The 18,972-nt window shown below is 36.2% G+C and overlaps 1 protein-coding gene across 1 annotated transcript; it reads right to left on the reverse strand.

Annotated features, from left to right (window-relative positions):
- Positions 1 to 17,727: 17,727 nt before the first annotated feature.
- Positions 17,728 to 18,729, reverse strand: LOC116137761 (CENP-B homolog protein 2-like). The gene has a single exon (XM_031423456.1). It carries the CDS (start codon positions 18,727 to 18,729, stop codon positions 17,728 to 17,730), a length of 1,002 nt encoding a protein of 333 aa, XP_031279316.1.
- Positions 18,730 to 18,972: the final 243 nt, after the last annotated feature.

Below are 18,972 nucleotides of genomic sequence, written 5' to 3' on the forward strand. Positions count from 1 at the left end.
CTATAACCACAGCCATGGTTGAAGAGGACATCTTAAAGTTGTATGAAGTTGAGAAACCTAAAATTATGAGATTGTTGAAGAGCAATGGGAGTAAACTTGCAATTAGTGTTGATGTCTTGACTGCTGATGAGGAGAATGCGTACATGGCTGTTACTGCACGGTTTGTTGATGAGTTGTGGGTGTTACAGAGTCGAATTATGAGGTACCCTCTTGTTTTTCTTAGACGTTTTGTTATGGATGCTTTTTCTAATCAATTTAGTTGTAATTATGTGTTTTATTTCTCTCTTATGTTTAAATTTATTAGGTTAATACATTTGCGATGTCCATACACTGCAAAAACGCTTTATAATGAGTTGATCGAATTTTTGATGGACTGGAAAGTGGACCGGAAATTGTCTGCTATAACTATTGATAGTTGCTCCACCAATGATGCTATGATGTCAATGTGGATAGAAAGAAATTCTTTTGTTCGAAAATTTATTGTTGATCCTAAGGTCATGGGTGGAAGGTTCTTTCCTATAAGGTGCTGTGCTCTAATTTTAAATGTGATAATAAAGGATGAGATGAAGGGGGTCAAGCATGTCATTCAGAAAATTAGAAATAGNAACCTAAAATTATGAGATTGTTGAAGAGCAATGGGAGTAAACTTGCAATTAGTGTTGATGTCTTGACTGCTGATGAGGAGAATGCGTACATGGCTGTTACTGCACGGTTTGTTGATGAGTTGTGGGTGTTACAGAGTCGAATTATTGGGTACCATCTTGTTTTTCTTAGACGTTTTGTTGTGGATGCTTTTTCTAATCAATTTAGTTGTAATTATGTGTTTTATTTCTCTCTTATGTTTAAATTTATTAGGTTAATACATTTGCGATGTCCATACACTGCAAAAACGCTTTATAATGAGTTGATCGAATTTTTGATGGACTGGAAAGTGGACCGGAAATTGTCTGCTATAACTATTGATAGTTGCTCCACCAATGATGCTATGATGTCAATGTGGATAGAAAGAAATTCTTTTGTTCGAAAATTTATTGTTGATCCTAAGGTCATGGGTGGAAGGTTCTTTCCTATAAGGTGCTGTGCTCTAATTTTAAATGTGATAATAAAGGATGAGATGAAGGGGGTCAAGCATGTCATTCAGAAAATTAGAAATAGTTTTCACTTTTGGAGATCAACATCTAAAAGACGAAAGAATTTTAAGCATTGTGCACATGTTTTGGGAGTTGCATATACTAAAAGGTTGGTGCCTGATTTTGAACCTAAATGGAGTTCATCCTATGTGATGCTTGGTACTGCATTGGAGTATAAGGATGTTTTTATTCGTTTGACGGAGTGGGATGAAGAATATGTAACTTTACCTACAAGTTCAGAATGGGAGAAGGCAAAAGAACTGTGTGAGCACTTGGAAGTGTTTTATAGATTGATAGAGATGCTTTCTGGGACCAAACACTTGACAGCTAACGCTTTCGTAATGATCTGTGAAATTAGATTGTCAATAAACAGGTGGCTAAAATCTTCTAACGATGAGATAAAAAGTATGGCTACCAATATGATGGCCACGTTTGACACATACTGGGAAGCTGTTTATGGAGTTCTGGCTGTTGCTATTGTTTTAGATCCTAGGTTTAAGATGCAATATATTGAGTTTTTCTTTTCCGAATTATATGGAGATGAAGCTGAAGATCATGTTAAGAGGGTATATAACCTCTGTTCTGATTTAGAGAAAGAGTATAAAAAATGTGGCGACAGTTCTGTTGATCATTCCAATGCAGTAAAAAGAAAAGGGATGGGTTCTTATATGAAGAAATTTAAGTTGTTTTTGGATCAAAAGACATATAACAACCCAGTGATTTCGGAGGTGGATAGTTACTTGAAAGAATATCTTTTAGACATGGATATGGACTTTGATATTCTGGATTGGTGGAAGAAAAAGAAGGATACCTATCCTATATTGTCTACAATTGCCAAAGATATCTTGGCCATTCCACTATCCACGATTGATTGTGAGACTATTTTTAGTAAGGGCCGTAAACTTTTGGGTCCACATCGTAGGCTTGATTGGAATTTGGATAGAAAATTGTCTGCTTTAACATTGAGTTGTTCCATCAATGATGCCATGATGTCAATGTTGATAGCTAAATTTACTGTTGATCTATCAGGTCATGGGTGGAAGATTCTTTCATTTGCAGTGTTGTGCTCAAATCTTAGATTTGATAATGAAGGATGAGTGGCAGTGATTGCAAAAGACATTGAAGATAAGGACAGTATTAGCTTTATGATATCAACAACTGAAAGGTGAGAAAACTTTGAGAACACTGCACGTCATTTGAACGTTGCATATACTAAGAAATTGATCCTTGATAGTAAAAGTAGTTGGAATTCAACATATTTGATGTAGTACTGCTTTGGAATATAAAGATGTTTTTCTTCATTTGAAAATGTGCGATGAACAATGTGATGTTACCACAGAGTCAGAGTGGAAGATGGCAAAAGCAATGTTGAACATTTGGAAGTGTTTAATGAATTGAAAGAGATGTTTTTAGGACCAAAATATGACAGCTGACTTGTTTTTACTAATGATTTCTGATATGATTGGCGATAATAAGTGGCTCAAGTCTTCCGATGATGACATAAATGTAGGGCCACCAATATGATGGCAAAGTTTGAAACATACTGGAAGTGTGATGGAGTTAAAGCCATGGCTGTTGTGTTAGATCCTAGATATAATAGCGTACTGTTGAGCTTATGTTTTTGGAGATTTATGGAGATGTGCTAGGATCATATTAAAAGGGTACACAGCTTTTGTTCTGATTTTGTGAATGAGTATCAACAGAAGAATAAATTGGAGCAGACTACTTTAGAAGATTTGTTCCTTTCTTTGCTATAAAACATGGCAAGAGGAAGAATATGCTCGTATTGGCGGATAACTATAAGCGTGAGAGGCAATTGAGCCGGAGGTGGATAGTTACTTGGATAATCCTTTAGAAGATACTAAGGATTAGATATTTTGACATGGTGGAAGGCGCATCGGAATGCATATCCTCTATTGTCTTTGATTGCTAGAGATACTTGGCTATTCATTATCCACGGCTGCATCTAAGTCTCCTTTCAGTAATGGCAATAGATATTTAAGTCCACATCGTAGTAGACTTCAGCCAGACATATTGGAGGCTGTAACATGTACTCAAAATGGTTTGGGGTCAACACCAGGTGAAATTACTTCAACATTCTTTTATAGTATTATCATTAACATGGTCATTGTTATTCATGTTTTTCTCCTTTCATAGGTCAAATTCCTGAATGTCAGAGTTTTCTGGGATGGAAACATGATGAAGGGCGTAGGATTGAGTTGAGAGAGTAATGTGAATATGGTTTCCACTTTTAATCCTACTTTGATCTTTAATCTTCATTGGTATGACACTGATTTCCACTAAACACTTTATGGATTTGGGGGTGTTTATGTTGCTAGTTTACCATTGTATATAATATATTTTTGATGTATTAGGTGTAATTATGTGTTTATTGATGCATATCTAAAAATTTACTGACTTGTTTTCAGACTATTTCTGGTTATTGTGGTTGCTCAGCCTGTTTTGACAGGAAAGCTTCACTTTCATTTCAAAGTTACATGAAACTTGCATAATATCATATAATTTATAGAAATATAAAATTATAGTTCTCTTTGCTTTAATTTATATTTTTCAATAAAAATATTCATAAGACTCTCAGGAGGGAAGTTCTCTGTTAAAAAAGGAATGTAGTAGCGTTAAGAATCGTCTCATAGCGACGATAAAAATGGATTAGGCCATGGAGTTGTTGAATGTTGGTATTGGGGACCAATTTTTGGCAGATAGAGTAATTAAAACTTGGTGCAGAGCACATTTAACAAGGGAAATTAGTGAACCAGCAAGAACTAGAAACTCAATGCATGCTGTTTTTTCACCAGCCAAAGGACATGAAATTAAGTATTGTAGCTCACACATGTAGAGGTCTTCTAGAAAATTATTATTCTGGATGCTTCATCCATTTGGTAACATCAAGTACTTTTCAAAAATATTTGGCAAGATCTTAAAGAGAACACGAGAAGGTTACTAACAAGAAGTATTAAAAGAGTATCCTATGCTGCAAATACCAAATGTTTCTTCTTGTGCATTCCAAACCCATGAAACTACCACATGACAAGGACAAAAGTGAGGTGAAACACAAGTTATATGAAAAATACCAGGGGTAAGTACGTTATTCAATCAGTGTAAATCATAATAATGTGTATGATTTGCATGCATCACATAACTAGATAGATGTATATGTGTATTTAGAGTAAACGACTTTTCCCACCCAAAGTTGCAATGAAACTTTCTCACAAAAAAAGATTCAAAATATCACTTCTCAAAAAATAGTTCTGTTAGTAAATTTCATTATGAAGAAAGCATGATGGTTAAAAGTCCATTATAAATAACGGCAGAATGGTCAATTAACTCGTACAATCTCTTTATCTTTTGCATAAACTCCACTTTGCTGCCGTGCTGGCCATTTGGATGCTTTTTTTTTGTTGATTTCTTCACAAATAGATAGACCTCTCACTTTTTCATCCATTGCGCCCTTTCCTAGTAAATCTAACCAAGATTCTGGTCGAACTTGAACTTTTCTCCAAAAGCCTCCACCACATGTGACAGCCAACTTAGGCCTTATGGCCTTTTTAAGCATTGACAATTGCCCTCAAGACCACCAAAAGACCCCCTTAGCCTCTGACAAAACACATCTTTCCCTCTCTCTGTTGTCTCGCAATCGCCGACTACCCTGCAATTATGACTGTGCAATTTTTGGATTCTGGTCGATTCCTTCACAGGAATCCACCGTACCACCTTATTTCACTGCACCTCACTCCAAAACCCCAACAACCTGACACTGTCACTCACCGATCACTGATTCCTTTCTGGGTTTGTTCTTTGCGAAATTGGGGTTTTTGCGTGTTTGATGAAATTAGGGTATTTGGAGGTCGATTCTTGAAATTGGAAGTTGTATAAGTGTTTTATGGTGTGGATTTGATTTTTCTAATGTCGATGACCTCTATTGTCGGATTTTTGAAGCTCTAAGTCTTGCCTACCAACTGGGACGAAAGTCCTAGGCCAATTTCCACTAACCCAAGCTTGTGTGTGCCACACCGCATGACTACCTGTGGACTACCCCTACGCATACACCGATGATCCCCTATCATCGAATTCCCAAAACGAACATCTAAATTATGCAAGAAAGAACGCCAAGAAGGATCTACCCATTGGAATATCCAACGGTACCAGGACAATGTGGGATCATCCATTTGGAAAGAACAATCGTCAACCATTGCTCGGTAGAGGTTTATGGTAATAAAAGAATTGTTCAGCTTTAAACCTCCACACGCGGATTCATGCCATCAAAGCGTGACACCTCTAGTATGAAAGGCTTAAAGGCGGGGCAAACCCAGAAGAATGCGAACTCGTGTCGGGCAAGGGAGTGCCATCACCACTCGCTTAACTGCCCTTTATAGCTTGGCATCAATGACCGTCAGTTTAGTGTAAGCCTTCAAAAGACCCTCGAGGAGTCAGGTTTGGTCTCTTGAGCGTCCAACTTGGCCTTTGTGGCAGGAAGGGTCAGCCATGGAAGGGGAACAAAAACACCAAGGATAGTGTTTCTGTTTTATATAAGGCAAACAACCTCCAAGAGGATGAATGATTGAGAGTTAAGAGAAAGAGAACTTTTTATTGATTATTGCAAGCTAAACCCTATTGTTTTAAGGTTTATTAGTCGTACCAATATTCTAATTCTATAAGGATCTAATTACCTAATTCTAATCTAATTGCCTATTCTAAAGATATTCTAATTGCATAATAGCATAATTGTAAAAGAATCCTTACACATATAAAAAAAAACAATCCTGAAATAATTAAGCCAGAGTTGTTGATACACAAACTTTGAAAGAGCCATATCTCACAGTAAAACTAAGACCCAAGAACACTCTGTTTAAAACCGGGTAGATATTCAAAAAAGATAATAAGCAAAGTGTTTTTAAAAGAATCATATCAGGGAAGTAAATCACCCTTTGAAATGAAATACCCTGAATCTAATACGTTCACTTCCATCGTCTCTTCTGCAAAAGCAGCCACCCAATCGAGCGCCAGAATGTACAGAACATAACAGAACAATGACACATTTTGATTGAAAATACAATCAAATGAAGAGAAATAAAAATATTAATGGGTTGGATTTGTTTCATGGAAAGAAGTACAAAGCAAGTGCTTTATCACTTCAAATTCTCATCTTTCATGAAGAACATATTTTTAAAAAGAACAGAGAACAACACCAGCCCGGGCCGGTCCGGGACACCGGACTTTCCTCGGGTACCCGAACGGGAATAAGTCCCCCCCCCCGGGGCCAATGAATGAAGTATTCATCTACTGTATTCTTGAAAAACGATAACGTTTTTAGAAACAAGGCCCTAAAGACTATACAGTTGAAACGCGAAGCTCATATCATAAGTCTCCGAACTCGTAACTCAAAACTCAGCCTGCAGCGCCCTCGCCGAAGAAACCCACTTTCGCAGTCAGGCTGTCCACACGTTTGGTTAGTTACCGTTTCGTTGTTATTGAATTTGAGTTGCATATTAGATGTTGTGTTGATTGGAAGTTTTGAACTTTACAGAACAAGTGGAGCATTGTTTTAGATATAGGGGTCAAAATGTAAACTTATAAAGATATGATGGTTATTTGTTGATTTATCTACCATGTTTTTGTAGGGAAACAATGCATGTTTCTGAAGATCAACAAATGAAAATGTTGAGGATGAAACAGGGCCAGCCGAAATTGAAAGTGGTAATAAAAGACCAAGGGTGGATCCTCAATTTGATTAAATATTGGTAGAGAAATGGTTGCCAAAATGGTTGTAATGCATAGCTTCCACTCTCATTTGTTAAATATTTGGGTTTAGAGATTTGATTATATGACAACCATTGATTGGTCCTTGAGCAAAGACTTGCTTAAGAAGGAATCTTCAAGTTGATGTTGAGAGAATACCACAAGGAAGTGAGGGCAAAATGAGAGTAAGATGCTATTAGCGTGGATTTTGTCACCCCTCATAATGAAAATAGTAGACATATGGCTGTTACAGCGCATCGGATGACTCGTGGGCGTTACAAAGGAATCATGAGGTACTTTTTTTAGACTTCAAGTTTTTAATTTTATGAATTCATTCAAAGTGGTTGTATTTACTTGTTTATTTAATATTATACATATTTAAATATGTTAGGTTTAACATGTACCATTCTACACTGCTGAAAAGGTTTGCGATGAGTTGGTCGAGCTTTTGTGATTGGAATTTGGATAGAAAATTATCTGCTTTAACTATTGATAGTTGTTCCATCAATGATGCCATGATGTCAATGTTGATAGCTAAATTTACTGTTGATTCTAAGGTATGGGTGGAAGATTCTTTCATTTGCAGTGTTGTGCTCAAATCTTGATTTGATAATGAAGGATGGGATGGAAGGATTGAGAAGACATTGAGAATATAAGGGACAGTATTAGCTTTTTGATATCCACACCTGAAAGGCTAGAAAACTTTGAGAACACTGCTCATCGCTTGAACGTTGCATATACTAAGAAATTGTTGCTGATAGTAGAAGTATGTGGAATTCAACATTTGATGCTTAGTACGGCTTTGGAATAAAGATGTTTTATTCATTTGAAAATGTGTGATGAACAATTGAATGCTTACCTACGGAGTCAGAGTGGAAGATGGCAAAAGCAATCTGTGAACATTTGGAAGTGTTTAATGAATTGAAAGAGATGTTTTTAAAGACCAAATATATGACAGCTGCCTGTTTTTTACTAATGCTTTCTCGTATTAGATTGTCATAAATAAGTGGCCAAATCTTCTGATGATGACATAAAATGTAGGGCTACCAATGATGGCAAAGTTTGAAACATACTGGGAGTTGTTTACGGAGTTAAAGCCATGGCTGTTGTGTTAAATCCAGATATAAGATACGGTTTTGAGGTTGTGTTTTTGGATATTTATGGAGATGATGCAAAGGATCATGTTAAAAGGATACACAGCTTTTGTTCTGATTTGTGAATGAGTATCAACAGAAGACTAAATTTGGAGCAGATTACTTTAAAACATTGTCCTTTCTTCTCTGAAAAGCATCCCGAACTTAAGGAAAAATTTGCCTCAAAATTGGCAGATGAATATAAGTGTGAGAGGCAATTGAAGTCGGAGTTGGATAGTTACTGGATATCCTTCAGAAGATACTAAGGACTTAGATATTTTGACTTGGTGGAAGGCACATCGGAAAGCATATCCTTATTGTCTTGATTGCTAGAGATATCTTGCTACCATTATCCACAGCTGCATCTAAGTCTCCTTTCAGAATGGCTATGGATTTTTAGTCCACATCGTAGTAGACTTCAGCGACAGATATTGGAGGCTGTAACATGTACTCAAAATTGGTTTGGGGTCAACACCAAGGTATGAAATTACTTCAAACATCTTTTCATAGGTATTATCATTAACTAGGTCATCTTATTCATTGTTTTCTTTTCATAGGTCACATTCCTGAATGTCAGCTACTTCCTAGGATGGAATTTAAACAGATGAAGGGCTATTCGGACCGAGTTGAGGATGTAATGTTGAATATGATCACTTTTAACTTCTATTTGATCTTTAATCTTCATCTGGTGTGGCACTAATTGTGATTTGGAGGGTGTTTATGTTGCTAGTTTACTATTGTAAATTAATATTTTTTGATATATTAGGTCTAAAAATACTAATATATTTCACAGACTATTTCTGGATCTTGTGCGCTCAGCCTGGTTTTGACAGTAAAGCTTCAGCTTTCATTTCAAAGTTACAGAAACTGGTTTTTTGAAACCTGAACTTCATTTTTATATCATGTTCTTTATAATTTTCTTATGTGTCTTGGTTATTCATTTCAAGGGCATATTATGACATTTCGTGAGCGATATCTCAATAGCTTTTCGTTATGGTATTCAATGATGTTTTGATAACATGTAATGATTTTTGATATGGTATAAGGTAATGCTTGAATTTTCAGTATCATCATGCTAATGAGTTATATAATTTAGGTGAAAGCATATAAAATATCGTAACTATTATCTGGTAATAGTTTTTCCTTTTGTTTCATTGAGTTAGGCTCTTAAAAGTTAAAACGTGATGTTATGCTTGCATAATATCGTCTATATTATAGAAGTATAAATTCTCTTTTACTTGATTTTGGTTACATAAAAATATTATAAGATTCTTTAGGAGGGGATCCGTGAAAGGGGAGTGCAAGAGTGTTAGTATTCGTTCTTCATAGTCGACGATGAGAAGGGATTATGCCATCCTTGCCCAAATTGGTTCGGAGTTGGAGTTACTTCCCTGATGAGTCCATGGCTGGACGAAACTAGTAGACCTTGAGCTAATGAATGGTGTACGTGTACGCTTACCCCCTCTCAAGTGTGATGTTGGGGTGCAGCACCACCATTCCGTCGTTGAAACTCTAGGCCTGTGATAACGAATCAACATCATAAATATCCTCTATTTGGAATTTAATTAAATGTATTCATATCATATATGTTCTATGTATTATCTAAAATGTATTATTAACACATAAATTAAATAATCATGTTGAGTGTTTAGAAACGTATTTATTCTACATCGTTAAATTGTTGGGTTATTATGATATATATGTGGTTGGATTTTTAATCTCCTAGTTTTTGAGAGTGAGTTTCAGTCAAACATGTTTATCATGTTATCATAAGACGTTCTTGCTGAACTATGCCGGTTTCGTAGATATATAAAACTAAATCAAATCCTCGAATAATTTAAGTCAAGAGTTGTTGATATGATACTCCAAGTCAAACTTTACAGAGGACATACTTGTTTAAAACAGGGTAGATATTAAGCAAAACATGTATTAAGCGAAGTGTTTTTAAAAGAATCACATCAGCCCGCCGGACTTTACCGGGTAGCCGGGCCGGGCATTTAAGTCTCCCCCCCCCGGCACTAAATGAAGTTATTCATTACTGTTTTCTTGAAAAACGATAACGTTTTTAGAAACAACAAGCCTAAAGACTACACATTTCAAACACGTAGCTCATTATCATAAAGTCTCGTAACTCATAAAACTCAGCCTGCCGCCAGCCGACGAAACCCACTTCCGCCGCCGCGCTGTCACTCAGTTGGTTTGTTTAGTTACTGTCTGTTATTGTTTGAGTATTATTGAGTTGCAAAGTGACGAAATATTGTGTTTCATTTGAAAGTTTTTAACTTTTTGGAAGAAGGTGGCTCATGTTTTAGCTGTAGGTGTCAAAATGCAAACTTTGAAAGTGTAATGTGTTTATCTTACTATGTTTTGTAGGAAAACAATGTGTGATTTAGAAGAGGAGAAGATATTGGTGAAACAAAGTCACCAAGTTGTGATGATGAAGATTTGAGATGGAGGATGAAATGGAGATATCTGATGGTGTAAATGGTAAGAGAAGAAGGACGTTTTTCAGAGAAGGAATAGGAGTTCTAAGCTTTTTACATAAATGTTGGCTCGACAGAAGATGGCACAAAAATGTGATAATGCATGATCTTCCTATCTCTTTTCGGAGTTTACGGGGTTTAAAAACGCCATGCATATCTTCAACCCTTGTTATTGGCTAACCCTATAACCACAGCCATGGTTGAAGAGGACATCTAAAGTGTTATGAAGTTGAGAAGTTATATGAAAAATATTAGGAGTATGTATTGATAAACGGATTTGGGTAGAAGCCACTTCCAAAAACTAGTTTCCAACCACATATGCAATGCTCGGCGTGCACGGCCAAGGTCATCAAGACCCACCATCCACCATCGCCATCTCCCCACCTCCAAACAAAGGTCACCAGGACCTACCATCCACCATCGCCATCGCCCCACCTCCAAGCAAAGGTCACCAGGACCTACCATCCACCATCGCCATCGCCCCACCTCCAAGCAAAGGTCACCAGGACCTACCATCCACCATCGCCATCGTCCCACCTCCAAGCAAAGGTCACCAAGACCTACCATCCACCATCGCCATCGCCCCACCTACAAACAAAGATGACTCTGATACCCTGAAAAATAGGTTTGGCTAGAACTCACTCCCAAAAGTTAGTGCTAGTGAGGAGGGAGCCCAACCACAAAGATACGCTATAATAGCATACTAAATTGGTTACATAGGACAAATACAACTTCTAACATTTATGTTTATTAAATCAGTATAAATTTTATTAACGTGTATGATTTTGCATGCGTTACATGATTAGATAGACGTATATGTGTTTGTTTTATTATAAACCTTCTCCATCTTGCTGTACTTGTGTCTTGACAATCTGTGTACGCACTACATGATCGAATGAACACGTATTGACATATGTAGCCGTTTCAACGAAATTTTAATGTATTATTAACACCTAAAATTAAATAATAAAAATTGACCCACAACCTAATCTTACAAAACTTTCTCTTACTTACAATTTTAACGTGATACCTCGTAATTAGATAGTTGAGACCCATTGTTAGATAGGTGAAACCTATTGCGAGTTGACTAATTACAAACTATCATGTCATATCTTGAGATTATGTTATAAATCTAGTATTTCCATTTAAGTATCGTGTTGAGAACTTTCGCAAAATTAAAAAACTAAATCAAACCCTGAAATAGTTTAAGCCAGAGTTGTTGATACCCAAACTTTAAAGGAGCCATATCTCACAGTAAAACTGAAGATATAAAGAACATACTCTGTTTAAAACAGGGTAGATATTCAAAGAAGAAATTAACCAAAGTGTGTTTTTTAAAAATCATATCAGGGAAGTAAATCATCCAATGCGAAGTGAAATACCCTGAATCTGATACGTTGACTCCCATCGTCTTCTTCAGCAAAACCAGCCGCCCAACACAGAGCTCAGACTGTACAGAATAGAAGAGAACAATAATGACACATTTTGATTCAGAACATGCAGACCCTTAATCTTATCAATCAAACAGATTTAAAATACAATCAAATGAAGAGAAATGAAAATATAAAAATGGGATTTGGATTGTTTCATGCAAAGAAGTACAAAACAAGTGCTTTATCACTTCAAATTCTCATCGTTTCAATGGAGATAACATATTTTTAAAATGAACAGAGAAACAAAACCAGCCCGGGCCAGCCCGGGGACCCCGGACTTTACTCGGGTACTCGGACCGGGAATTAAGTCCCCGCCCCAGGCACTAAATGAAGCTACTCATTTACTGTTTTCTTGAAGAACGTTATCATTTTTAGAAACAAGAAGCCCTAAAGACTACACATTTGAAACGCGAAGCCCCTTATCATAAAGTCTTAGAACTCAGAACTGAAAAACTCGGCCTGCAGCCGCCTCCGCCGAAGAAACCCACTTCCGTCGTCAGGCTGTCTACACGTTAGGTTTGTTACCGTTGTGTTGTTATTTGAGTATTGAGTTGCATATTAGATGTTTGTGTTGATTTGGAAGTTTTGAACTTTACAGAACAAGGGGAGCATTGTTTTAGATATAGGCGTCAAAATGTAAACTTGAAAAGTATATGATGGTTATTTGTTGATTTATCTACAATGTTTTTGTAGGGAAACAATGCATGTATATGAAGAAGTTGATCAACCAAATGAAAATTTTGAGGATGAAACAGAGCCAACCGAAATTGAAGGTGGTAATAAAAGACCGAGGGTGGATCCTCAATTTGATGTAAATATTGGTAGAGAAATGGTTGCCAAAATGGTTGTAATGCATGAGCTTCCACTCTCATTTGTTAAATATTTTGGGTTTAGAGATTTGATGAAATATTGCAAACCATTGATTGGTCCTTTGAGCAAAGACTTGCTTAAAAAGGAAATCTTCAAATTGTATGATGTTGAGAGAACTAACACCATGAAGATGATGAGCAACAATGAGAGTAAGATTGCTATTAGCGTGGATTTTGTCACCCCTCATAACGAAAAGAGTAGATATATGGCTGTTACAGCGCATTTCGTTGACAACTTGTGGGCGTTACAACGTCGAATCATGAGGTATTTTTTTTAGGACTTAAAGTTCTTTTAATTTTATGAATTCAATCAAAGTGGTTATATTTACGTTTTTTTTTTATACTTCTTGTATTTAAATATATTAGGTTTATACATGTGCCATTTCCCTACACCGCTGAAATGATTTGCGACGAGTTGGTCGAACTTTTGATTGATTGGAATTTGGATAGAAAATTGTCTGCTTTAACTATTGATAGTTGTTCCATCAATGATGCCATGATGTCAATGTTGATAGCTAAATTTACTGTTGATTCTAAGGTCATGGGTGGAAGATTCTTTCATTTGCAGTGTTGTGCTCAAATCTTAGATTTGATAATGAAGGATGAGATGGAAGTGATTGAAAAAGACATTGAACGTTGCATATACTAAGAAATTGATGCTTGATAGTAGAAGTATGTGGAATTCAACATATTTGATGCTTAGTACTGCTTTGGAATATAAAGATGTTTTTCTTCATTTGAAAATGTGCGATGAACAATGTGAATGTTTACCTATAGAGCCAGAGTGGAAGATGGCAAAAGCAATCTGTGAACATTTGGAAGTGTTTAATGAATTGAAAGAGATCTTTTTAAAGACCAAATATATGACAGCTGTCTTGTTTTTACTAATGATTTCTGATATTAGATTGTCGATAAATAAGTGGCTCAAGTCTTCCGATGATGACATAAAATGTAGGGCCACCAATATGATGGCAAAGTTTGAAACATACTGGGAAGTTGTTTATGGAGTTAAAGCCATGGCTGTTGTGTTAGATCCTAGACATAAGATGCGTACTATTGAGCTTATGTTTTTGGAGATTTATGGAGATGATGCTAAGGATCATATTAAAAGGGTACACAGCTTTTGTTCTGATTTTGTGAATGAGTATCAACAGAAGAATAAATTTGGAGCAGACTACTTTAGAAGATTTGTTCCTTTCTTTGCTGTAAAACATGGCAAAGAGGAAGAATATGCCTCGTATTTGGTGGATAACTATAAGCGTGAGAGGCAATTGAAGCCGGAGTTGGATAGTTACTTGGATAATCCTTTAGAAGATACTAAGGACTTAGATATTTTGACTTGGTGGAAGGCACATCGGAAAGCATATCCTCTATTGTCTTTGATTGCTAGAGATATCTTGGCTATTCCATTATCCACGGCTGCATCTAAGTCTCCTTTCAGTAATGGCAATAGATTTTTAAGTCCACATCGTAGTAGACTTCAGCCAGACATATTGGAGGCTGTAACATGTACTCAAAATTGGTTTTGGGGTCAACACCAAGGTATGAAATTACTTCAACATTCTTTTCATAGTTATTATCATTAACATGGTCATTGTTTATTCATTGTTTTCTCCTTTCATAGGTCAAATTCCTGAATGTCAGATTGTTTCTGGGATGGAAGTTAAACATGATGAAGGGCCGTAGGATTGAGTTGAGGATGTAATGTTGAATACGGTCCACTTTTTAACTTCTACTTTGATCTTTAATCTTCATTTGGTATGACACTGATTTCCACTAACACTTTATGGATTTGGAGGGTGTTTATGTTGCTAGTTTACCATTGTAATATAATATATTTTTGATGTATTAGGTGTAATTATGTGTTTATTGATGCATATCTAAAAATTTACTGACTTATTTTCAGACTATTTCTGGTTATTGTGCTTGCTCAGCTTGGTTTTGACAGGAAAGCTTCAGCTTTCATTTCAAAGTTACATGAAACTTGCGTAATATCATATAATATTATAGAAATATAAATTCTCTTTTGCTTTAATTTATATTTTTCAATAAAAATATTTATAAGACTCTCTAGGAAGGAAGTGCTCTGTAAAAAGGGAGTGTGGTAGCTGTTAAGAGTCCTTCTTCATAGTAGACGATAAAAAAGGGATTAGGCCATAGAGTTGTTGAATGTTTGGTATTGGGGACCAATTTTTGGCAGCCATAGAGTAATTAAAACTTGGTGCAGAGTACAACCAAACAAGGGAAATTAGTGAAACCCAGCAAAGAACAAGAAACTTAAAATGCATGCATGTTTTTCACACAGCCAAAGGACAGGAAATTAGGTATTGTAGTTCACACATCTAGAGGTCTTCTAGAAACTTTATTTATTCTGGATGCTTCATGCATTTAGATAACATCAAGTACTTTTCAAAAATGTTTGGCAGGATCTTAAAGAGAACACGAGAAGGTTACTAACAACAGGTATTAAAAGAGTATCCTATGCTGCAAATACCACATGTTTCTTCTTGTGCATTACAAACTCATGAAACTACCACATGACAAGGATAAAAGTGAGGTGAAACACAAGTTATATGAAAAATACCAGGGGTAAGTATGTTAATTCAATCAGTGTAAACCATAAAAATGTGTATCATTTGCATTCATCACGTAACTAGATAGATGTATATGTGTCCATTTTAGAGTAAATGACTTTTCCCACCCAAAGTTTGCCTTAATGACACTTTCTCACAAAAAAAGATTCAAAATATCACTTCTCAAAAAATAGTTCTGTTAGTAAATTTCATTGTGAAGAAAGACATGATGGTTAAAAGTCCATTATAAATAAGGGCAGGATTCTGGCCGAACTTGAACTTCTTTCTCCAAAAGCCTCCACCACATGTGACAACCAACTTAGGCCTTATCGGCCTTTTTTAGGCATTGACAATTGCCCTCGAACCACCAAAAGACTCCCCTTAGCCTTCTGAACAAAACACATCTTTCCCTCTTTTTGTTTGTCTCGCAAATCGTCAACTATAGCTTGCAATTACAGCCATGCGATTTTTGCCGATTCTGGTCTATTCCTTCGTAGGAATCCACCCAGTACCACCATTATTCTAACTAGCACCCTCACTCCAAAACCCCAACAACCTTGACACTACTCACTCACCGATTATTGACCTCCTCTCTAGGGTTTGTTTCTTTGCGATATTGGGGTTTTTGCTTGTCTGATGAAATTAGGGTATTTTGGAGGTTGATTCTTGAAATTGGAAGTTGTAGAAGTGTTCTATGTGTGTGGATTTGATTTTTCTAATCGTCGATGACCTTCTATTGTCGGATTTTTGAAGCTCTAAGTCACGCCTACCAACTGCTGGACGAAAGTCCTAGGCCAATTTCCACCAACCCAAGCTTGTGTGTGCCACGTCGCGCGCCTACCTGTGCGACTGCCCCTACGCATACACCAGTGACCCCCCATTGTCGAATTCCCAGAACGAACATCTAAATTCTGCAAGAAAGAACGCAAGAGTGGATCTACCCATTGGAATCATCCAACGGTACCAGGACAATGTGGGACCATCCATTTGGAAAGAAACAATCGTCAACCATTGCTCGGTAGAGGTTTATGGTAATCAAAGAATTTTTCAGCTTTAAACCTCCAGTCACGCGGATCTGTGCCATCAAAGCGTGACACCTCTAATATGAAAGGCTTAAAAGGCAGGGCAAACCCAGAAGAATGCGAACTCGTGTCGGGCGAGGGAGTGCCATCACCACTTGCATAACTACCCTCCGCGGGCTCCTTCTTCCGTCATTGTTGTTATAGCTTGGCATCAATGATAGTCAGATTAGTGTAATAGCCTTCAAAAGACCCTCCAAGGAGTCAAGTTTGGTCTCTTGAGCGTCCAACTTGGCCTTTTGTTACAGGAAGGGTCAGCCATGGACAGGGAACGAAAACACCAATGATAGTGTTTCTGTTTTATATAAGGCAACACAACCTCCAAGAAGAATGAAAATTGAGAGTTTAAGAGAAAGAGAACTTTTAATTGATATTGCAAGCTTAAACCCTAATTGTTTTAAGGTTTATATAGCCGTACAAATTATTCTAATTCTATAAGGATTCTAATTGCCTAATTCTAATCTAATTGCCTAATTCTAAAGATATTCTAATTTCATAATAGCATAATTATACCTAATTATCCTCCCTATAAAAGAATCCTTACACAATATAGTAAAACCTCTCTATAGTGATACTCTATATAGAAATAAACTCTATATAGTCATAAAATATTATATTCCCAATTTGTGATAGTTATAAATAAGAATAAATTTCACATTGTAATAAGTTATAATTTTTTTAATTCCTGTCTTAAGGAAAATTGCCTCCATATAGTAATAATTATTTGTATATTGTAAAAAAAAAAAAAAAAAATGCTATGTTACATTAAAGGTTTATGATGAAATAAAATTTTTATCTAAAGTTGTTTGGGACAATGATTTATGCTTTAGAATTGTTACCAAATCTTCTAACTTACAAGTATATAATAACTCGCTAGCATAGACACTTTCTTGTTGAAACCAAAATATTTCTAGCTGCTCAAGCATCTTTAGAGCTTCATGGCAGGAAACTTTTTGCATTTCCGTATTATGATCCTCAGGATTATTTTCTTTCTCTTCTTGTCTAATTGCAGCAATGATTTCTTCTTCAGTTAAAGCATATACGACTTGTTGCTCATTTGGATGATCGAGGAAGACATTAATATTCATTCGATTAGTGTAGTGAAGTTCTTGAATCTGATCACTCAATTCTGCAATGACTTTTCTATTCTCTTCATTCATTTCATTTGTAACTTGTAATTCATCGATATCAGGAGTCCTAATTTTGTAGTGCTTAAAACAATTGATAATTGTTTGTGGCTTCACATCAATTGACCATGCAACGACTGCATTTACAATTCCATCAGGATACTTATCTTTTCTGGTTCCAATACATGATCTTCTATCCGTTTCAAAAGTAAACGATTAAAGCACTGCCGATAATAACCTTTGAAATTTCTGATAATGCCTGCATCACATGGCTGGATTTTGGAAGTGCTAGCTGGTGGTAGGAACAGAACAGTTGTATGATGAAATGGGGGGAGATTCTCCTTTTTGCCATGTGCGGTACAATTATCCAATATAAGCAAGACATTTTTATCTAAACGACTATCAAACCACTTAAGCCATTCCATAAAAAACAAAGATGTCATCCATGCATTTGAATTTGCCTGATACTTGCAATTGAGATTATCACGGTTAACATTATTAAAGCATCTTGGATTAAGAAACTTACCGATGACCCAAAGTGGAAGTTTGTCAGAGCCGTCGCCATTGCAACGAATAACAATTGTAATCCTTTCTTTGTTTTGCTTTCGACCCTCCAACTGCTTTGTTGCAAGAGAGTTATCGGCTTGTATTCGATAAAATAAGCCAGTTTCATCCATATTATAAATGTCCTTCCAAGCCCATTTGTCTAGTTCCTCTCTTATTGATGGCAAACTAGCTTCAATTTTCTCCATATTAACTGAACCACTTTCCCCAAAACGACGAAAGGAATGAATTGCATGTTGTTGCTTGAACTTTTCCAACCATCCATTTGAAAATCCAAACGAGGTAGCTTCGGGATAGAGTTTCCTTAGAAAAATATTTCCCTTCTCTTTTAACAATTCACCATTCATATTAACATGCTCTTGATGACATACAAACCATTCATAGAGGGCAAACTCCATTGCTGGGTACTTTACCATCTTTGAATGTTTTATGTTTGGGTTCAACAATCCTTCTTCTTGAAAGAGGTCGGCTGATCGTTTGAGTGTCTTAGATATTGCTGCTTGCGATACCTTAAGACCATGAGTATCTTCTACCCACTTCACAAGATCTTTCTGCTTCCAACTAGGGTTTGATTCTTTCATTTTGCACAACTCAACAAGAATACTTTCAATCAATTGAGTTAGTGTATTAACTTTGGGTGGCATGATTGATTTGCTAGAGGAAGAAGAAAGGTATCACTTGAATTGGTGAAATATTTTATTGAAAACTTGATTGAATAAGTTGAAACATAACAACCCTATTTATAGCAGGCTAATCATAATTCTACTAGGATAAGTAAATAAGAAATCCTAATACTACTACTAAAATCCTGCTAATACTAAAAC

Source organism: Pistacia vera, unplaced genomic scaffold (genome assembly GCF_008641045.1).
Source record: "Pistacia vera cultivar Batoury unplaced genomic scaffold, PisVer_v2 Contig333, whole genome shotgun sequence".
NCBI classification, from domain to species: Eukaryota; Viridiplantae; Streptophyta; class Magnoliopsida; order Sapindales; family Anacardiaceae; genus Pistacia; species Pistacia vera.

Bases quoted from the DNA above. Each gene is read 5' to 3' on its own strand.
- LOC116137761 (XM_031423456.1), bottom strand. From the start codon at position 18,729: ATGAAAGAATCAAACCCTAGTTGGAAGCAGAAAGATCTTGTGAAGTGG.